General features: G+C 43.7%; 1 protein-coding gene across 1 annotated transcript in view; it reads left to right on the top strand.

The window, feature by feature from the left end:
* HSPH1 (heat shock protein family H (Hsp110) member 1) overlaps positions 1-6805 on the top strand; it is a 31719-nt gene extending 24914 nt beyond the window's left edge. The window contains exons 14-18 of the mRNA XM_077484095.1: positions 471-596; positions 713-820; positions 1644-1763; positions 1902-2063; positions 5661-6805. Coding sequence (XP_077340221.1) covers positions 471-596; positions 713-820; positions 1644-1763; positions 1902-2063; positions 5661-5858 — 714 coding nt within the window. The 3' untranslated portion in view covers positions 5859-6805. The remainder of the gene's footprint in view (positions 1-470; positions 597-712; positions 821-1643; positions 1764-1901; positions 2064-5660) is intronic.
* The last annotated feature ends 16496 nt before the right edge of the window (positions 6806-23301 follow it).

Genomic DNA, 23301 nt, shown 5'->3' with positions numbered 1-23301 from the left:
AAATCTGGTTGAACACTGACGTGTTTTCATCATACAGATTAAAATTTGCTTCATTGACCAGTTAACACATTTCCCCTCACCCTGCAGTGGTGTGTGTATTTGTTTTTTTTTTTGGGCTTACTTCTCTTGTTCTGGTGAAAGGGTTACTGGGCCAGCTCTGTCTTTCCTCTAGTAATTGCTGTTGGGAGTTATTTCCAGTAAAATGTCTTCATTTAAAGAGCTAGATTTGTCTGTACTCCTAAACGTGTTCAGCCATGTCCTCATTTTCACATTCGGCAATTAATATGCTGTAATTACTCTTGTATTCTAGCAGTGATAATTGGTAGCTTGGTGTAGAAGATGAATCTTCTACATGCACCTGCCTTCTAAGAGTGATGAGTGCCTCTGCCGTGTGTACACACATCCTCCAAATACAGCAACTTTGTGCAGACAAGTAGCCCACTAAAAATGCTGTCTTCTGGTATTTGTAGGGTAAAATGATCCTCCAAGATAAGCTGGAGAAGAAGAGGAATGATGCCAAGAATGCTGTTGAGGAATATGTTTATGAATACAGAGACAGACTCTCTGGACCCTACAGCAAATTCATCTCTGAGGAGGTACTTTCCTGTGCTGGTGACTGAAAATTATTCAGCCTAATGTGCAATGTTTAAGTTTACATATGTGTCTAAATGTCCCTTAATGGTAAATATGATTTATGGTTTTATTAAAATAGGACCACAGACAGTTTTCTGAGCTTCTGACAGCAACTGAGGACTGGCTATATGAGGATGGAGAAGATCAGCCAAGGCAGGTCTATGTTGAAAAACTAGAAGAATTGAAGGTAAATTTTCCTTACTTCCCACCAATAATTACCATATTTATTGGCGTATAACACGCACCCCAAGTTTAGGAGGGAAGTTTAAGGGAAAAAAAACTTACATTTAAATGCCCATCAATGCAGCCTTATCGGTGTTCATTTTCAGCCTAGTCATAGTTTCATAGTTAGGTTGAATAAAGACACCAGTCCATCCAGTTCAACCTGAGTAAGTGTCTACAATTGTCCCTATCCCTGTACATTGCACACTCACATCAGTCCCTACCCTCAAGGAGCCCACTATCCTAGGTCCCAATTCATATACTATGGCCAATTTTGGACAGAAGCCAATTAACCTACCTGCATGTCTTTGGATTGTGGGAGGAAACCGGAGTACCCGGAGGAAACCCACGCAGGCACAGGGAGAACATGCAAACTCCAGGCAGGTAGTGTCGTGGTTGGGATTTGAACCAGCGACCCTTCTTACTGCTAGGTGAGAGTGCTAACCACTACACCACTGTGCTAAGTCTTTGCAGCTTTGCCCAGGCAGGCTGATTATTTAAAACTGGCGCCAATCTCCACTGAGGGGTGAGGAGGAGCAACGCCGACATACACAAAGCGGAATGTACTAGGCTCTGCTCCTCCTGGCTTCTCTTGTAGTCTTGTCCTTATGATGGAAATAAGACAGGTCCAATGGTGGACTGGGTGTGACTGAGAGGGACCAAATCTAGCATTTTTGGAGGCTGCCTCCTTTATTGCTTCTGGTACAATTCAAACTCTCTTTGTTCTGGAGGGTTGTCTTACATGTGTTCCTTTCTCACTGGTAACCACTGTTGTCATTTGATTTTAGAAATTTGGTTCCCCTGTCCATGAGAGGTATAGGGAATCGGAAGAGCGCCCAAAAGCATTTGAAGAACTTGGAAAGAGGCTGCAGCACTATGCAAAGATTGTAGATGAATACAAGTATCAGGTAATGTGTGTTTTACAGATGTCCCACCTTATGACTAGTAGAAGGGCACTTTGTCTGTCGCCTTCATGTTGAAATTAACTTTATAATGTGAGACTCGATCGTTATTGTCTTTATAAGTGTTTCTTTGTGTTTGTACAGAATGAGGCTTATCAACATATCAGCACTGTAGACATGGAGAAGGTGGAAAAGTGTGTGCGGGAGACCATGGAATGGATGACTAATGCCATGAATGCTCAAGCTAAGCAGCAGTTAAACCAGAATCTAGCAGTCTATACCCATGAGATCAAAGCACAGCATTCTGTAAGTATCAGATTTTTTTTATTTTATTCAGTCAGGTCAGATTTACTTTACTTGGCATCATAGGCTGACACACACACTTCAGTCTTTAGGGCCGGCACCAGCAATAGGCAGGTCAGGCAGCTGCCTTAGAGCACCAGGGCACAGGGGTGGCAAAATCCAGATCCCCAGCCACTTGCTGGGGTTTGGTTTTTTTAAAATGCTTTTTTTTTTTTTTTTTTTTTTTTTTTTTTTAAATGCTGGCTTTAAAAAAAAAAAAAACGAAAGTTCCACCGTGAATAGAAGAGGGTGTAGCATGGAAGCTTTAGTTTGCCTGCTATTTAGTAGGCAGGCTGCTGTCAGCATCAAAGAGCCAAAGGGCAGAAGGCAGGCAGGGCAATGAGCAGAGCGAATCCAATGAGGCAGAGGAAGGCGGAGCGGTGGGCGATTCCCGTGTGTGCAGGGGACCTGTACCAGGGTGCAAGGAGGTGTGCAAGCTGAAGTCGGGCCGGTGGAGGAGATTGGGATGGAGGAGGCTCCCCCGCTCTTTGCAGCTACTGCTACCACCGCTACCAATGATTCTGATGATGATATCTTGTCATGCCTGCCTCTAGTGACAGCTAACCCACCCTGGTTGCTGCAGATTCCTCCACTGACATCTGGAGGAGCTGTAGAACTAGGAGGAACTGCTAGACTGGTGAGATCTAAGGGGATGGTATACCCAAGGTGTGTTAGGGTAGAGTCATCAGGGTGGGGGTCTATGGGGAGGTGTGATCTGGAAGTCTGCTTATTGAGGGAACCCAGCTATTGGAAGTTTTAGTTGGCCTCAGCTGCCTGAGGAAAGCTGAGAAATGCATAACCCCACCCCCCCATTACACACTGCAGTTTAGTGGAAGTTCAGCAAAGCTCCATTTTTTCACTGGTGTGTGATGTCCATTACATTATGGGTGCAATGTGAAGGAGGTGCCAGCTTTGTTTTAGATGGGTAGTAGCGCGAGAATTGGTTGGGGACGGCAAAATGCATCTTCGCCTAATGTAAACAAAAATCCTTGCACTGGCCCTGCCTGTCTTGCCCTGCAAAGAACGATAGACTATGGCTCCTTTAAGAAAATTTGCCATATGCACCTCAACTTTTCCTTCTGCTCAGAAAACTAGTTCCTGAAACTGGAGTTGCCGTCTGTGCAAAAAATGCCTGGAAAAGGCACTTGGAAATCACAACAAATACTGTGCTTGTAGGTGTAACCGCAGACTTGTGAAAACACATGTACAATATTTAGTATTTTTTGCTATAATATCCCCAAATGTTTCTAAAAAAAAAAAAAAAAGGCAATCTTTTTTTTTTTTTTTTTTTTTTTTTTTTTTTTTTTTTTTATCCTCCAGTTTAGGCCGATCTGTATTCTACATATATTTGCTAACAAAAATGACAATAAGCGTATATTGATTGGTTTGCGCAAAAGTTATAGCATCTACAAAATAGTGCAAAGATTTATGCCATTATTATAATATAATTTTATTTTATCAGAACTGCAAAGTTATGGCAGACAGATCGAACACTTTTGACACATTTTTGGGACCATTGACAATTGTACAGCGATCAGCGCTATAAAAATGGACTGTTTACTGTGTAAATTTCACTGGCAGGGAATGGGTTAACTGTTAGCTAGGTATCTTCTAACTTTAGGAGAATGATAATGACTGGAGGAAATGACATCATGGTTCCTAGCTAGCAGGAACTCGTGATCCTCCTCACAGAACAGGGATTTCTGTGTTTATAACACACATGCTCATCCCTGTTCTGCCTATCGTGTCTGCGATTTGTGAGTGGCCCGTGGGCCTGCCATCCCGCTTGAAGGGACCGACTTACAGCTACGATGGTTCCCGGGATCGTGCCGACCTGCTGCAGTATGACGGTGGCTGGTCGGCAATCGGTTAGACACCCTCCATATATTATAAATATCTCCCCCTCCTCCCCACCTCACTATTTGCTAAACTTTTGTCAAGCGTGCTGTACACACATGCTACAGGCATATTTGCTAAGCGTTATCATATATTTGAATGGAAGGAGCTGACAAGCTTCAGCTAATCCAAGACTCGACCATATCATATCATCTTTTTTTTGTAGGCTGATTAGCTAGGCATACAGGGAACAGCAAAAAACGCTACCCAAACTCCCGTTTCTAATGCCAGTGTGAACAGGGCCTTAAAGAGGGATTTCACTGTAAAAAAAAAAAAAATTAAAAGCCAGCAGCTACAAATACTGCAGCTGCTGACGTTTAATAAATGTACACTCACCTGTCCCCGGATCCAGCGATGTCGGCAGCCGAGGCTGATCGCTCGGCTCTCGACTGCTGCCGCGGCCATTCTAGGTGAGGGATCCAGGAAGTGAAGTTTTTGCGGCTTCACTTCCCGGTTCCCTACTGCGCATGCGTGAGTCATGCAGCGCAATGGGAATAGACCGCGCTGTCTTTGGGACCCGTGTGTGTCCCAGCAGACAGCTCGCCAGGACAGGAAGAGGCATAGACTCTCGTGGGGTCTTTTAAACCCAGATCCCTCTGTAAAGAGTACCTGTCCCTGCCTATTGCTGTCACAGGGGATGTGATCAGATTTTTATTTTTATTTTTTATTATTATTATTAAAGACCGTGTATACAAAATTAAGAGGGGGGGGATGAATGTAAAGCTCCCCGCGTGTTTGCGTGCCAAAGAAAACGCATACCTAAGTTGCAACCCACAAATGTAAACAATGTTCAATCATGTGATATATCGCTGCAATCGTTGGTGAGAGCAATAATTCTAGCAAAAGACCTCTTCTAACTTTAAACTGGTAACCATTAAGTTTTTTTTTTTTTTTTTTTTTTTTTTATTAAGCGACACCTATGGAGATTTTAAGTACCCTAGTTTGCCGCCATTCCACGAGTGCGTACAATTTTAAACCATAACATGTTGGGTATCTATTTACTTGGTGTAACCTCTTTCACAATATACAAAAACATTTGGACTAACTACTGTTTTTAGTTTGTGTTAAATTGCTTTGGAAAGGCCGCTGCACAACTACCGTGTGACATGAAATATTGCAGGGCCCGCCATTTTATTCTTTGGAGTCTTTGCTAAAAAATTTGTTTGTGTTTTGGGGGGGGGGGGGGGATTCCAAGCAATTTTCGAGCGAACAAAAAATGCTGCTTTTTTAACTTGTGTCAAAAATAGGTTTGGCCAAAAGTGGTTAAACAATAGGATATTTTCCCAGTAGGGGGCACGCTAATATATCTGAAATTGGGTTCTAACTCTTCCTCTCTGTGTCCAAAGCTGGAAAAATATAAATTGTGGTCAGAGTTTGACTTTGGTATTTTTTTACCAGTGTTCCCAGTACTCACCGATTTGTTGGATGATTATTTTGTTTATAGCATGGAATATGCAGCAGAAGTATTAAAAACCAATGCAGGGTGAGCTGAAGCGGGGACATATCAGTATTTCTAGTTCTGAGACCTAACAGGCTAGTGGTCGGACCAGCAAATAAAATACCAGTTTGTTGGACAAACACTATTTGCTCCACGCTGCAAAATGATTTTCAATTAAGGTTGACTTATGTCTAGTGAAATAACAGGAAACTGACTTTTTTTTTTAGTCTTTGGACAGCACCTGTCATCGTATAGTCACACAGCCGAAGCCTAAGGTAGAGTCACCAAAGTCAGACAAACCTGTAAATGCTATGAACCACAACGAGGACATCCATTCAGAGAAAAACAAAACTGTGCCCCCTTCTCAGCAGAACGGAGAATGCCATCCAAGTGAGAAACAAACCATTGATATGGACTTGGCTTAATGGAGTCTGTCTCTCATTTCCACTTACATGGACTTTCTGGAATCTGTTCCTGGTTCTTTTTAGCTCATTGCATATCACATTTGGAGTTGAAGATCTGTTCCCAATGGTTTTTTTAGTCCTTTTTTTTTTTTTTTTATGATGTGACCAAACACTGTCTGTAAGAATATATATGTATTTTTATTTAAGTGCTATGTATTTGTTTTACACTGTATATTTAATGGCACAGGACTAGATTAAGAGTTGCCTTGTAAATGTGGGAGGAGGAGGAGTATAAAAAAACAAATTCCTGTGGAATTGTAAACTTCATATTGGGCTTCTTTGTAGAATGAACCTTTTGGAAGTACTGGAAACCTAATGACTGTGCTTTTAGAGGTAGTACTGCAGTGATCTGGAAGAAGCACATTAACTCTCATTTCACTTTTCATGCATGCCAGGAGGAGAACAAGCAAGTCTTCCAAGGAATGGCCTTATAGTACTTGCATACAGACAGTCCCTGAGTTACGAACGTCCTCAAATGCCGGCCACTTGTGCTCCACGCTGGTCCTGCATACCCCTGGACACACCCCTCACTGCATGGCCAGATCAAATAACAAATGCCCAGAACACCCCACATCCATGCACAGGCGGCAGTTACACTTACAAATGCAGTGTTCTGACTTTTGAACAAATTCCACTTACGAACAAACCTACCGTCCTTATTGTGTTTAACTCGGGGACTGCCTGTACTTTTTTTTTTTATTTTTTTTTATTTGTATTTAGATTTTACAAGCTGACTTTTCGGTGGAAAGTCAAAGGCAGACTTTATTTTGGCACTGAGATCACATTTACACGCAGTTTAGTTTCTGGTTCATTTGGTTGAAAATGCAAAGTGAAAGATGTGCTTGATAGCATTGTGACTGTCTTGGAGCCTTCTAAGAACTTTAGTAATAAAGTTTTTCCAAATCAAACATTTGACTGTCATTTCTACTTCCCTGCAATGCATTGGTTAGCAATATTGATCCCATGATTGTGTTGTGAAAGTGAAATATCTGGTGTTCTTGCCATGTGCTGTAAGATTCACATGGCTCCATGGGGCATGTACCTTTCCTAAAGAAGGATTGACACTGACTTCTCCCCTTTTTTTTTGGACCTTCTCCCTTACAGGAAGCAGATCAACATGTTTTTACAGATTTTTACATTTTTACTGACCGTGTCCTTTTTTTTTCTTTTACACCATTTTCCTTCAGAGATTGTAATACCAAAATTGAATGACTTTTAATGTGTCTAGAGTGTTTTCTCAGCTTTAGTGTGTATTCTCTTTGGTTAACACTAAGGGTTGCTGAGCGATTTTAACTGAGGTTTATCAACCTAATTGTGTGTGTGTGTGTGTGTGTGTGTGTGTGTGTGTGTGTGGGGGGGGGGCAGATATGATTTCGGCTATTCCGCCTGCTCCAGAATGGCCTTACTTTGTGGATATTTGCAGAATTTTATGGCTTAGAACTTAGTCGGCTGACCCTGCTCAGGAAAGGTGCCATTTGCGCAAGATATTTTGAAGGTGAGCTTTCCCTAATCGTCTTTCAGGACAGCCACTATGAGAGATAGACTCCTCCTCTTCCTCTGGAAACACTGCGCCAGCCCATAAATTCTTACTTCCCCTGCCGGACCTCAGTTATTAGTGTTTCCTCCGGCGGGGAGACACTGTGCAAGGAACCAGGCCGATCAGCTGGGGAGGCTGTGGCCGTTTTGTCGTTAAAAGAACCCGGTTGAAAGAAGCAGGGGCTTCGTTTGGAGAAAGCTGGGTTCAAACCGTTCGAAACCAACGTCCGCGTGTCGGACGGTTTACTTACCTCACCAGGTACTGCCACCCCTTCCGAGTTGAGCGCGGCTTCAGGTCGTGGGGGACTCCTATCGCGTCTACAGGGACGCAGCTGGCAAGCCGTTCGGATGATTTCCCTGTACATGGGTACAGTCCGCCCCTTTTTTTTCTTTGAACCAAGCGGGCCGAACGACGGGCGACGTCGTATCCGGCGGAAACGAAGGCTTGACCTCGAAATACGATCGACTTCCGGTTCCGGGTCGTGGAGCTGATAGGAGGGCCGGGCACAAGCTGGAGATGAGTTCAGAACGTGCACAGGCAACGTGGAACTCTGTAGTAAGCAGCCACCTGCAGTCATGTCGGAAGCGGAGGCTCAAACGACACTCTATCTCCAGCATTCCTAAGGTAAGAGCGCCCTGGGGAGGGGTACTCTCTATCTAGGATCCCCCCACCCCAATGTATGGTTCTATCATGGGTGGGGGGGCAGACCCCCTGGGTGGCCAGGGGGGAGGGGAGGCTCAGATCCCTTCGTTTTAAAAAAGGGTCTAGTGCACTCCCAGGGTTGTATTCCGAGCTTTTGATTGACTTTGTCTTTTCTGTTTTTTTCTTTTTTCCTTTTTTTTTTTTTTAGAAAGCTACGGAAAAAGCAAGGTCTACGCATAGCTCTAAAAAGAAGTGTGCCTCCTGTAGGGACATTTTAGGGGAATCTTGGACCAAAGTGTTGTGCAAAGGCTGTATTGACTCCCTCGTTAGGGAAAGGGAATCTGAACAGGAGTCAGGACTAGCAGCTTCAGTCAAGGAGCTCTCGTCCACCTTCTCTTCTATTAGGTCCCTTTTTGAAAAATTTCAGCTTCCCACGGGTCTATCTCCCCAGGATACAACCCCACCTCTAGCACAGAGTTCTGCTCCAGTCCAACCTGCTAGTACAGGGGGGACGGAGGTTGCAGGCCCTTCAGGGACAGGTAGGGAACTTCCAGACAGTTCCTCTTCCGATTCCCAGGAGGGTTCCGAGGGGGAGGACCAGGACGGGTCCAGGAAAGCCTCCAGATATAAGTTATCCCTTGATGAGGTAGAGGACCTCTTAAAGGCAATTTATGCAACCCTCGGTATCCAGACGGATAAAAAGCCCCTAACCCTGCATGACCAAATGTATTCAGGTTTAGGGGAGCCAAAAATAAGGGTGTTTCCAGTACACGAAGTTTTAATGGAAACAGTTAGAGAAGAGTGGCAGGATCCGGAGAGAAAACCCTTTTTATCTAGATCCCTCAAAAGAAGGTTCCCATTTTCAGAGGACCCGGCATGCCTTTGGAATAAAAGTCCCAAATTGGATGCCGCGTTCTCCCAGGTCTCCAGACACACAGATTTGGCGTTTGAAGACATGGGGGCCTTGGCAGATGTCATGGACAAAAGGATTGACTCCCTGCTTAAAAAGACGTGGGACTCGGCTATCGGCAATTTAAAGCCTGAAATGGCAGTTACAGTTGTGGCTCGCAATTTAGAGCACTGGCTCTCACAGATCCAACAACATATTGAGGCAGGCACAGATAAGGAAACCATTCTGTCATCCTTCCCTACTATGCTGCGAGGGATCACTTACATAGCTGATGCCTCTGCTGAGTCCGTCCGCATGTCGGGCAGAACGGCGGCTCTAGCCAATTCGGCCAGAAGGGCCCTCTGGTTAAAAACATGGCCAGGGGATAATGCCTCCAAGATAAAGCTATGTGGGATACCCCTGACGGGGGACCTCCTGTTTGGCCCAGGGCTAGAGACGGTTCTAGACTGGACAGCGGACAGGAAAAAGTCCTTTCCTCTCAAACGGAAAACCCCCGTACCAACAAAAAAGGGGTTTCGCCCGCAGGGGCGTAGGGAAACCTCTAAACCAGAGGGGAAAAAGAAAACCTGGCCCCAAAAAGGCAGGGGCAGAGGAGGGGCGATTTTTCGCCCTCCTATCCAGCCCCGTAAAACCCAGTGACTTTCCAGCTACAGTGGGAGGAAGACTGGGGGCCTTTCTTCCACAGTGGGAGACAATATCCCCCAAACAATTTATTTTAGGGGTAATAAGAAGGGGGTACCTCTTGGAATTCCTAAGACCACCCCCTCAAAGGCTCCTTGTCACGCATCTACCCAGGTGCATGATAAAGGCCGAGGCCTTTCTAGAAGCTCTGAGGGAATTGGAGAATCAGGATGTTATTCTCAGGGTCCCAAAAGCAGAAGAGGGAAGGGGGTTTTATTCTCACATCTTCATAGTGAAAAAACCCTCAGGGAAGTTCAGGTTGATTCTGAACTTAAAGCCCCTGAACGCTTCAGTGACATACAAAAGATTCCGCATGGAATCTATCTTTTCAGTAAAAGCGCTTCTCCCCCACAACTGCTTCATGGTATCTCTGGACTTAAGGGACGCGTATTTACACATCCCTATAGCGGAGGCCTCGCAGAAGTTTCTACGCCTTGCCATAGATCTGGGCGGAGAAACAGTACACTTTCAGTTTCAGGCCCTGCCATTCGGGCTATCCTCTGCACCCCGCATTTTTACCAAAGTCCTGGCAGAAGCCATGGCCTTTCTTCGGCTCCAGGGGGTATGTATAATTGCCTACCTGGACGACCTGCTTCTGTTTGCAGCATCCCCAACACAGTTGGTCAAGGACCTGGATCTAACCAAAAGGGTCCTTACAGACCTGGGGTGGCTTCTGAACTTGGAAAAGTCCAGCCTGATCCCCCTCACAACAGATCTCCTATCTAGGTTTCCTGTTGGACTCAACACTGTTGAGAGTTTTTCTGCCAAGAGAAAAGGTACGAAAACTGGACAGTGCGGTGGCCTCTCTTCAGAGCAACCAGCTGGTTTCCATAAGGGTTCTGAGGTCAGTACTGGGTCTTCTTACATCCACCCTTCCAGCAGTGCAGTGGGCAGGGTTACACTTTCGTCCCCTACAGACCTTCATCCTAGGGGTGTGGGACCACAGTCAGGAGGCCCTAGACACCCTAGTACATATTCCCCACCAGGTAAAGAGATCCCTCTGGTGGTGGAGGAAAGTGACAAATCTGTCGCAAGGTCGTCTGTGGCTCATCCCGGTTTCTCGGGTAGTAACCACAGATGCAAGTGGAAAAGGTTGGGGGGCACATTTGGGTTCCCTTCTAGCCCAGGGCACTTGGGAGGACGGCGAGTTGACTCGATCGTCCAATTGGAAAGAACTAAGGGCAGTGGGACTAGCCCTCAGATTCTTCAAAGAAGAGCTCCGGGGTCACCACATTCAGGTGCGGTCGGACAACTCTTCCGTAGTGGCCTATGAACAAACAGGGTGGCACCAGAAGCGGAGCCCTGTTGTCTTTAGCGACAGAGATTCTGTCCTGGGCCGAAACCTACACCCTTTCGCTCTCAGCCGTTTTCCTGAGGGGAGAGGAAAACGTAGTAGCAGATTTTCTCAGCCGAAAGAGGCTGAGGGAGGGCGATTGAAGACCTCCTGGTTGAGAACCCAATCTCATAGTAAAGAGATGGGGGGTCTCCAGAGGTGGACCTGTTCGCGTCCAAAAACAATGCAAAAACCCACTGTTTTTTCTCCCTAAAAAGGGGAGAGGGAGCTCTAGGGGTGGACGCTTTGAGACAGAATTGGCATTTCAGAACTTGCTATGCCTTCCCACCTCCAGTGTTGTTGCCAGCAGTTCTGAGAAAGTTTCAGATGGAAAGCACATCTCTGATTCTGGTGACTCCACATTGGCCAAAGAGAGCATGGTTCTCAGTGCTAAAGCAGTTGGCGGTAGAACCTCCCCTGCTCTTGCCCCCTCGGGAGGATCTCCTCTCTCAGGGGCCAGTCCTATGCCCACAGGTACGCCAGTGGAAGTTAGCGGCCTGGCTACTGAGGAGGGTTTATTAAAATCTAAAGGATTCTCAGAGAGACTAGTTTCTACCCTCCTGGACAGTAGGAAGAAGGAAACTCGCCAGATCTATGAAAGGGTCTGGTTACGTTTCAACAAGTGGTGCGCAGAGAGCTTTTTCCCAGTACGAAGCTCCTCCGCAGTGTTGGAATTTTTACAATGCGGGGCAGATAAGGGCTTATCCATTAGTACCCTTAGGGGTCAAGTATCAGCCCTCAGTGTTTATTTGGAGGATCATTTGGCTGCCAACCCATGGGTAGTCAGGTTCTTTAGGTCCCTGTCCAGACAGAGACCGGTCCAGGGTCTGTCCTTTCCCAGATGGGATTTATCTTTAGTTTTGCAGAGCTTAACTGGACCCCCCTTTGAGCCTTTAAAGGAGTGTTCTCTGAGAGAGCTTACTCTGAAGACAGTGTTCCTGGTAGCAGTAACAACTGCCAGGAGGGTCAGTGAGATGGAGGCCTTATCAGTCAGGGCTCCCTTTTGTGTTATCTTTCCGGATCGGATAGTTTTAAAGACCGATCCAGCCTTTTTGCCGAAGGTGGCATCCAGCTTTCATAGAAGCCAGGAAATTGTTTTGCCCTCCTTTTGTCCCAATCCCTCCGGTGAGAAGGAACTAAAGTTTCATTATTTAGATGTTAGGAGATGTATCCTACACTATCTGGAACTGACCAAGGCATTCAGAAGGTCAGATTCCTTATTTGTTTTATTTTCCGGGGCCAGAAAAGGTTGTAAAGCGTCCCGGCGCACTATTGCTAGGTGGCTCAGAGTAGCCATTGAGCAGGCTTATTTAGTTGCAGGGAAAGAAATCCCAGTGGGTATTAAAGCACACTCCACTAGAGCTATGGCAGCCTCCCAGGCAGAAAGAGCGGGAGCAATGCCAGAGCAGATTTGCAGAGCGGCAACATGGTCCAGCTATTCCACTTTCGTAAAACACTACAGAGTGGATTTGGTGTCGGCAGGTGAGCAAACCTTTGGGCGAAAGGTTTTTGCAAGCTGTAGTCCCACCCTAACTGGTAAGTGCTCGCTTATCCTCTCATAGTGGCTGTCCTGAAAGACGATTAGGGAAAATTAGAGTTACGCTTACCGGTAACGTCTTTTCCAGTAGTCTTTCAGGACAGCCCTAGTTCCCACCCGAAAATTGGGGGGAGTCTTACAAAAGACCAGAGCGCAGCAAGATAATGGTATTTGATAAATATGTTATTAATGTGTTCTTGTGTCTCCCCAGCTGGCCGGAGGTATTCTCGATATAAACTGAGGTCCGGCAGGGGAAGTAAGAATTTATGGGCTGGCGCAGTGTTTCCAGAGGAAGAGGAGGAGTCTATCTCTCATAGTGGCTGTCCTGAAAGACTACTGGAAAAGATGTTACCGGTAAGCGTAACTCTAATTTTTTTTTGGGAAATCCCTTGAATATTTTGAGGCACTTAGAGGAAAGGGGGTTTCTACAATCCACAACCACATATATCTCTCTATTGAATTGTCCTCTTCTGTCTTGTACGATCTGTTCAGCCCCTCCATATGCTGTCTACTGCACGTTCATCCTGGCAATTTACCTCTAATTCCAGTGGACCTGTTCAGAGTCACATTGAAGATTCTCCTTTAATCCTAAAGTTGGGCAGGGGACATCTACTGACATTTCTTTCATCTTAGGACAGGGACTTCCCAGTCTTTTTCACGCTACCACATAGTGCCTTGCGAAAGTATTCGGCCCCCTTGAACTTTTCAACCTTTTGCCACATTTCAGGCTTCAAACCTAAAAGATATAAAATTTTAATTTTTTGTGAAAAGAATCACCAACAAGTGGGACACAATTGTGAAGTGGAACGAAATCTATTGGATAATTTAAACTTTTTTTTATCAAATCAAAAACTGAAAAGTGGTGCGATCCAATGTTGTCCTAAATGACTGATGGTGATAAATAGAATCCACCTGTGTAATCAAGTCTCTGTATAAATGCACCTGCTCTGTGATAGTCTAAGGGTTCTGTTGAAAGCGCAGAGAGCATCATGAAGACCAAGGAACACACCAGGCAGGTCCGTAATACTGTTGTGGAGAAGTTTAAAGCCGGATTTGGATACAAAAATTTCCCAAGCTTTAAACATCCCAAGGAGCACTGTGCAAGCGATCATTTTGAAATGGATGGAGTATCAGACCACTGCAAATCTAACAAGACCTAGCCGTCCCTCTAAAATTTCAGCTCAGACAAGGAGAAGACTGATCAGAGATGCAGCCAAGAGGCCCATGATCACTCTGGATGAACTGCAGAGAACTACAGCTGAGGTGGGAGAGTCTGTCCATAGGACAACAATCAGTCGTACACTGCACAAATCTGGCCTTTATGGAAGAGTGGCAAGAAGAAAGCCATTTCTCAAAGATATCCATAAAAAGTCTCGTCTAAAGTTTGCCACAAGCCACCTGGGAGACACACCAACATGTGGAAGAAGGTGCTCTGGTCAGATGAAACCAAAATCAAACTTTTTGCCCACAATGCAAAATGATATGTTTGGCATAAAAGCAACACAGCTCATCACCCTCAACACACCATCCCCACTGTCAAACATGGTTGTGGCAGCATCATGGTTTGGGCCTGCTTTTCTTCAGCAGGGACAGGGAAGGTGGTTAAAATTGAGGGGAAGATGGATGCAGCCAAATACAGGACCATTCTGGATGAAAACCTGTTGAAGTCTGCAAAAGACCTGAAACTGGGACGGAGATTTATCTTCCAAGACAATGATCCCAAACATACAGCAAAATCTACAAAGGAATGGTTCACAAATAAACGTATCCAGGTGTTAGAATGACCAAGTCAAAGTCCAGACCTGCTGTTAACAAATGCTCTCCATCCAACCTCACTGAGCTCGAGCTGTTTTGCAAGGAAGAATGGGCAAGAAATTCAGTCTCTCGATGTGCAAAACTGATAGAGACATACCCCAAGCGACTTGCAGCTGTAATCGCAGCAAAAGGTGGCTCTACAAAGTATTAACGCAAGGGAGCCGAATAATTTTGCACGCCCCACTTTTCATTTTTTTTTTTATTAGTTAAAGTTTCAAAAATCCAATAGATTTCGTTCCACTTCACAATTGTGTCCCACTTGTTGGTGATTCTTCACAAAAAATAAAATTTTTATATCTTTGTTTGAAGCCTGAAATGTGGCAAAAGGTTGAAAAGTTCAAGGGGGCCGAATACTTTTGCAAGGCACTGTAGGTACACAAAAGAGGATATCTATAAACCTGATTGGTTTCTATGCAGAGCTGCACCAGACTGTGTGCACCAGTTTTAGTAAATCAACCTCAGAGTCTCTATTGCTGTACGCTGTATCTCCTTTTTTTTTTTTTTTGTTTTCAGCTGCACGTTACCTCTTGCTGCCTCCTAAAAAGTGAACACTTTTATTTCCAAATCTACTCGGGGACCCTTGTCCATTTTAAGGATGCATGCTCCATCGTGCTTTTAAAACCTCTTTCCTAATTACTGCAGTGGCTAGGCTTCTGCCTGGTCTCCTGTAATCCTTCCAATGTATCTTCCATTTGAGAGATTTTATACCCTTCCCGTGTGTGTGTGTGTGTGTTTTGTGTGTTTTTTTTTTTTTTTTTTTTCTTTTCTCTCTCTGCTTTTAATTTTCTTTTCTGTCATCAAGGAAAAGGCAGTCGGTTCTCCTAAAGTCGTTGGCACTCTTGGGCTTTTTACAGCATCTTGCACTTATTTTTCTCATGGGTTGCAGGGCCACCACCGGTTTCTCTGTTCACCATTTAGCGCCTCTGTCAATCCATGGTTGTAAGGTGCTTTTGCTATACACTGTCTAGTCATATCTGTTGACCCTTGTTCTTCCTGTTTGGCCTGCTGCTGATGTTTTGTTGCCCAGCCCTAAATATATTGCTTTGATGTTCCCATGGTCTATGAATCCGGCTGGGTTCACATTGCAGCACGTTTCGGCTCACAGCAGGAGTCTGGTGCATTCCCATTCGCCATTTCAGTTTGACTTTTTGGCTGAATAAGGACCAGAAGACGCACAGGACTCCTTTGCAATTAGCACTGAAGTCGCTGCAGAGATGTGTGAACCGGCTCCATAGAGAGCTGCTCACAATCTTCTGCAACCCAGCCTCAATTCCTGCATCCTGTACTGTAAGATTTCATAGTTAGCAAGGTTGAATAAAGACACCAGTCCATCCAGTTCAACCTGAGTGAGTGTCTACAATTGTCCCCATCCCTGTACATTGCACACTCACATCGGTCCCTACCTTCAAGAAGCCCACAATCCAAGGTCCCCATTCTTATACTAGGGTTAATTTTGGACAGAAGCCAATTAACCTACCTGCATGTCTTTGGAGTGTGGGAGGAAACCGGAGTACCCGGAGGAAGAAACCCGCACAGGGAGAACATGCAAACTCCAGGCAGGTAGTGTTGTGGTTGGGATTTGAACCAGCGACCCTTCTTGCTGCTAGGTGAGAGTGCTAACCACTACACGTGTGTGTGTGTGTGTGTGTGTGTGTGTGTGTGTGTGTGTGTGTGTGCGCGTGTGCGCGCGTGCTCTCACACCCAGTTCAGTGATTGGCCTCAGCTGATACAGAGATGAAACAAATTCAACTTGTGTAGGAGTATCTGTAGTCTTTTCTTCTCTGCATCCATTCAAAGTGTTGAATATTTAAAGCTTGTCCAGAGTTCAAAACAAGGGTGCGGGGGGCCTGAAGTTTCACTCTTGTGAGTTTTGAGAGCTGATTGGAGGGAAAGGACACACAGCTCACAGGAACACAGCTGAGGCTGTCAATCTACTGGAGATCCCTCCCCTGTCATCATTTTTCTGTTGATGTCGGGAAAACTTGTTTGCAGTGACTCGTGCTGATTGCCGAGGAATGAAGCAGCAGACAGAAATGACACTTAGTGCTCTTAACTGAGACAAGTACACACTATAGAAGGATATGCCCTGTTCATATTTCATGTCTGAGGTTTACAACCACTTAACAACCATGCTACAGTGCTGCTCGATAACTTTGGAAGGGCGATCTATGATGTCCTCCCAGAATCCCCCCCCCCCCCCCCCCCCCCCCGGGGCGCGCACACAGGAATATCTGTGACTGCCAGGTCCTGAGAACTCGGTGCATCACGGCAAATGGTCACTGACAGTGACAGTTTTTTACCACGTTATCGCTCTGTCAAATGACTTGTAAACAAACCGGTGTCATGTCCGGTTCCTCTCTCTACCGCTTGGTACAGTGTGAGCAGAGAGATCGAGTGCAGCAGCACTGTGGGCTGGATCTGTAATAACTTTTATTTATAATGCACTTTACATCAAAAGATCCCAAAGTGCTACATGGTTACAATAAAAAATATACAACTAACATCAATTAAAAAAATGTATTAAAAAGAAAAGTCCCTTTTTAAAACTTTCAGTCGATTGAAATACCCTCAGACTGTCAGGCAGAGCATTCCACAGACGTGGGGCAGCAGCACAAAAAGCCCTGTCTCCCATTGCCGTTAATCTAGTTTTTGGAATTTGAAGATTTAAATGAGTTGAACGAAAGGAACAAGATAGTTTTTGCAATCTCAACAGTTCCTTAAGATACGATGGAGCATGTCCATATACGCAATAGTGCGTAAGAAGAGAGACTTTATACTCGATTCTCGTAGAAACCGGGAGCCAATTAAGCGATTTAAGAATCTGAGTAATATGCTCATGCTTCCACACTCTCATCAGGATCCTAGCTGCAGAGTTTTGAATATACTGAAGCCTCTGTAGACTCTTTCTCGGAATCCCAATGAGAAGTGTGTTGCAATAATCAAGTCTATAGGAGACAAAGGCATGAACCAACCTTTCAGTATCAGAAAGGGAAAGAAAAGGACGAAGTTTAGAGACATTGCGAAGATGGGGAAAAAAAAAGTCTTAAATGATTTATATGTGCTTCAAAGGTAAGTTGAGAGTCCATTTTTACCCCAAGATTAGTAACTATGGACGAAACAGGAATTTTAGAACCGAAAAAAACAATACCAGTTCTCAATGATTTAATCTGATGAGTCATACCAATCATGATAACTTCAGTTTTGGAGCCATTTAATTGCAAAAAATGTTGTTCCATCCATACCTTTTTATCTCCTCTAGACTTGCGGTAAGTACTGAAAGTGGTGCCTGCACAGACTGTGTATCCATCACTGCTTTTATGTATAGCTGTGTATCCACATAACAGTGAAATGAGATGTTATAACGGCTAATAATTTGGCCCAGAGGGAGGAGATGGAGAATGAATAAAATTGGTCCAAGAACTGACCCCTGGGGGACACCGCAAGTAACCATATGCGGCTTGGATTTAAAGTGACCAAGTGCAATTTGTTCAGTCCTATTTGAAAGATACGATTCAAATCAGCTAAGGGCCAAATCATTTAATCCAACACTAATTGAGCCATTCTAAAAGAATACAATGATCGACAGTGTTGAACATGGCAGACAGATCCAATAGGATGAGGAAAGACTGAGAACCTGCATCAGATGACATAAGAAGGTCATTTACAACTCTAACAGTTGTGTAGTGCCCACATTGCTGCTCTGTGCCCATTGCAGCCTCAGCCATGCCATCCACCCTCTTCCATAAAAAGTCTCGTCTAAAGTTTGCCCTCTTCCATACTCTGCCATACCTCATCCATGTCACTTCAGTGTCTCACAAGTGTAATCGGTAGTCAAATTAATCGGTAGTCATCTATACCCCTAGAACACCTGATGGTGCTCACTGCATGTTGGGCCTCTGTATGTGGCCAGGCTGAGGAAAAGTCTCCCACATGTGATATTGCCGTACTCGGGAGGAGTAGGACAATCTTTTTTGGGGTGTAATTTTTGGTATGTACATGCTATGTGTTAGAAATATTGTATAAATGGAAAACTGTGCGTGTAAAGGGAAAAACAAAATTTTAGAACAAAAATTACATGTTGAAAAGACATATATTTGGGGTGTTTTCTTTCCAAAATGTGGTCATTTGTGAGGTGTTTCCATTGTCCTGGTGCTCCAGGGCCTTCAAAATTGCAAGAGGTTGTCAAAAGAATTATGTGTAATTTATGCTCTTCAAACACTTGGAGATGCTCCCTGCATGTTGGGCCTCTGTATGTGGCCAGGCTATGTAAAAGTCTCACACGTGGCATTGCAATACTTGGGAGAAGTAGTAGAATGTTTTGGGGTGTAATTTGTGGTATGCATATGCTGTGTGTGAGAGATGACCTGCTAAAAAGAGAATTCTGTGGAGAAAAATCTTGATTTTGCAAAGATTTGCCTCACTCTAAATACCTTGGAATGTATTTTTTTTTCCAAAAAGGGGTCATTTGGAGAGTATTTGTACTTACCTGGCTTGTTGGGGTCTCAAAAAAAATGAGATGGGTCATCAGTACATCAGGTGTGATAAATTTTCAGAGACTGGCACCATAGCTTGTGGACTCTAACTTTCACACAGACCAAATAACATACACACATTTGGGTTATTTTTTACCAAAAATATGTAGCAGTATAAATTTTCGCCAAAATTTTATGAAGAAAAATTACTAATTTGCAAAATTTTATAACAAACAAAAATTCTTTATTTTTTTTCTGAATCTTCGGTCTTTTATTTTATTTTTTATCCTTTTATAGCGCAAAAAAAAAAAAAAAAACAGCGGTGATTAAATACCACCAAAAGAAAGCTCTGTTTGTTTAAAAAAAAGACAAGAATTTCATATGGGTACAATGTTGCATGACTGAGTAATTGTCATTCAAAATGTGAGCACCGAATGCTGAACATTGGTCTGGTTAGGAAGGGGGTTTAAGTGCCCAGTGGGCAAGTGGTTAAGATAAGAATTTTGCCCTATCTGTAAATTCCAGATCTAAGTACAGGATCTAAGTACAGGATGTACGCCCCCCCCCCCCCCCCCCTTTCCCTTTCTGTTTTCTCTGATGACCTTTACTGCTTGCTTAATAAAAAGTGTAGGGTTATATAGATACCCTGGGGGCGGTCCCAGCAGCACTTTTTAATGTCCAATAATCTGAAGTTAGCGGCATGTAACCCTCACTCGAAGAATCAATTCCTATGTCCTGTCCTATATGAAATTTACAGGTTTGTCAAGATTCCAATTTTTAGATTTGTATCACCCCCTATACAATAATAATTTCTCAGCAATAACAAAATATTAACCATTCGCTTTCCTATGAAGTGGGCCAGCGGATGGGTTTAAACCCTTGACATCCTAATACAGAAAGTTAATGAGCTGTTGCAAATTGCATTATCCATTTACTTCTCTACACATGAAGCTTGTACTGTATATGTGCCTTCTTTAGTCATTTACAGGGAAGTATAGATTTTATTTATAACAAATGTTTGATCCGTCTCATTTTATGAAGATGCTCCCTCATTTCACCAATCATTGCCTAGTAACACTTTTTCCCTATTTCTTAATGACATACCTGGACTTTGGGTAAAAAAAACCTCATGGATCAAACCATGCCTTAAAATATATACAATTTTTGCTGGTAATGTGTAAAAATAAAATTGACAATATGTCAGCCATACATGGATCAAAATATGGCAGGTTCAGCAGGAACTGGCCAGATTTTGATCCAGGTCTGGGCACTACCGATCGACTTCTGTATACCAACCCTGTCAGATTATCCCTGCTCGATCAGGACTGCAGACTTTAGCCTGAAATGTTGATCAGTGTATTCTGATGGCAGGGGACGTTCCCCCTCTGTCAGAATCAATGACACAGCGAGGAGGATTCCTACATCCACCTTGAATGTGCGGATGAGGGAATCGGGTTGTGTTTTTTGTTTGAATGGGAAAAAAAAGGGACTCCTCTATGGGCTACCTTTTGCATACTTGTTTTATCTCATTGCAATATTGTCCTTTTCATTCAGATCCACTAAATATATTTTGGCTACTTTTGAGCACTTTGTCCAAAGGTGGCTAACAGAAATTTATCATACTTTCACAATCCTTATGTAATAAAGGAGTTGTTTCATCTCCCTTTTCTACGTTGTCTGTCCATTCCTTTAGTAAATAAGCCTCATTGACAAAAGTTCTAGACTTTCCCCACCCTACTGAAAATGTGTTTTGTGTACCCGTGGGAGAAATTTTCCATCACGTTTTGGAAACGAGGAGCAATATTCCAAAAGGATAGAAATAAAAAGTTAAATTCAACATCCTGTGGCACTGTATACATCTTAATTAAAGAAACAGACACTAGTGGGGAATTTACTAAAACTGGAGGGGACAGAATCAAAAACCGCTGTGCATGGTAACTAATCTGCTTCTAGCTTCAGCTTGTTCAGTTCAGCTTTGAATATGAAAGATAGAAGCTGATTGGTTGCCATGCAAAACTGATCCCGTTTCAAGTTGCTCTATTCTTCCCAAATTCCCCTCTATGTATTAAAAATTAAAATCGTAAAAGATGTGATCAAATGCTTCTTAGAGTCTTCATTAGAAAAAAAAAAAACGAAGAAAAGAAATGACTTTAAAAAAAAAAAAAACACATACAGGGAAGTCTTTACAGCCAAAGAGCAAAGGAAAAGTCATTCATCCTTCTAGAAGTCTTGGGATCAAAGCACTTCTAAAGCATTTAAAACAATGCAAACTTGCAGAAACCTACTGGTACTTTAGAAACAATGAGGCCGGTTACATTTTGTAATTGTGCAGTAGGAATCAGATGGGGTATTAAAAGCATTTCAATAAGGCAATGGAACTGTGGATAGTTGATGCAGCTTGGGATTATTCCAAATTGTGAGTGCATGTACAATAGCTTTGAAAAACAAAACTGCGGTTAATGGTCCACTAGTGCTTCCAACAGTGTCATCAAATGAAATACATCAGCTGCCTGAGGCAGATGCGATTCAAGAGTTCTCTAAAACCAACCCAAAGAGCTAGGTGATGTACATTAACGTAAAAACCATATAATTGTAATATGGACCTTTGGTGTTCCCAGTATTTGTCACACATTTACCTTTATAAATGGTCGTAACCGAGAGTCCAATGCCGCGTACACACGATCTGAATTCTGGCCAGAAAAAGACCCATGATAGCTTCTCATCAGAAAATGCGACTGTGTTTATGCTCCATCAGAATTTAGCTGTCTGTATTTCCGCCAGGCAAAAATTGATAGCATGTTCTCAATTTTCCCGAAGGAAAAACTTTCTATCGGAAATTCCAATCGTGTGTATGCAATTCCAACACACCAAAATTCACGCATGCTCAGATTCAACTACAGGACAGAAGCTATTGGCTACTGACTATTGAACTTCCTTTTTCTAGTCCCGTCGTAAGTGTTGTACGTCACCACGTTCTAAACGATCAGAATTTGGTGTGACTATGTGTAGGCAAGACAGCTTAAGCGGAATTCCGTCGGAAAAACCAGTAGAGCTTCTTCTGACGAGAAATCTGATTGTGTGTACGTGGCATTAGTCTATAAAGAAAGGCTCGGTAAAAAAGAAAAAGAAAGTGAGCAAATGTACTAAAGTAAGAGCTATTTGAGAATCAAATTGTGCACATATTCACTTAAATAAGCAAATCATGCAAAAAAGAATTGCATTTAACTGTTTTTTTAAAGTGAACAGAATTGTGCTGTGAACGTGATAGGTTAACTGTAGTGACTATTCAGGGCAGTTTTTGAGTGCAGTCTCTCCACTCCTTTAGCAAATCAATCTCATTGCTGTCTGTGTCTTTTGCAGCCCTTAATTCTTGTACAGGCATAATGGAGAAATAAAAAAATAACTGAATAGGAACCAAATACCTTGACTGATTTAATTGGGTTTTATTTATGTTGAAATACTATAAAGGAATTTTCCCTTAGCTTAGTAAATGTGGTGAAAATTCACTTTGCAAAGCATCCCAGTTATGTACAAGGGGGGGGGGGAAAAAGCATTAAAGGGGTTGTAAAGGTAAATGTTTTTTCACCTATGCATTAAGGTGAAAAAACATCTCACAGTGCCTGCGCCCCCAGCCCCCCATTTTACTTACCTCCCCCCTCGAAAGTCCCGCGCTCGTCCCCAATGTCCTTTCCACCGTTCAGCCTGGCCGCTGATTGGCTGGAGTGGATGGATGGAAAGCAGCGCAGCCATTGGCTCGCGCTGCTGTCAATCACATCCACTTCCGCAGAGCGCTGGGGGGCGGGGCCGTGTGTTACAGCGAGCGGCTATAGCCGCCGGCTGTGTCACGGGAGCGCGCCCGCAGATGCTTCTCACCATGCGAGGAAGCTCGCATAAACGTGAGAAGCACCTGCGGGAGGAAGCCGAGACAGCCGCCGAGGGATCCCAGAAGAGAAGTTTCGGGGCCACTCTGTGGAGGTAAGTATAACATGTTTGTTATTTAAAAAAAATAATAATTCACTTTACAATCCCTTTAACTTCATTCACTAAGCTAAGTGAAATTTCCCTTGCTAAATGCAGCCATAAATGGATTGAATCTCAGCTGGTTTGGCTGGGACTGGCTGAGATTCAATCCATCTATGGGGCAGGCTGATTGTTCCATTGATCGACTTGGGTTCAACCAACATATCGGATTTTTAGCATGCGATTACTGCTAGCAATAATCACTGTGTTTTTCCTGCAAAGACAGTTCCTTTTACCCCACCCCCACCGGGAGAACACAATACAGTGCCTTGCGAAAGTATTTGGCCCCCTTGAACTTTTCAACCTTTTGCCACATTTCAGGCTTCAAACATAAAGATATAACATTTTTATTTTTTGTGAAGAATCACCAACAAGTGGGACACAATTGTGAAGTGGAACGAAATCTATTGGATTTTTGAAACTTTTTTAACTAATAAAAAAATGAAAAGTGGGGCAT

The sequence above is a fragment of the Lithobates pipiens genome, unplaced genomic scaffold, assembly GCF_037356315.1.
Source record: "Lithobates pipiens isolate NorthernLeopardFrog02 unplaced genomic scaffold, aLitPip1_a1.2 Scaffold_16, whole genome shotgun sequence".
Lineage (NCBI taxonomy): Eukaryota > Metazoa > Chordata > Amphibia > Anura > Ranidae > Lithobates > Lithobates pipiens.
The sequence above is the reverse complement of the archived record's forward strand: the minus strand, read 5'-3'. Positions and strand labels throughout refer to the sequence as shown.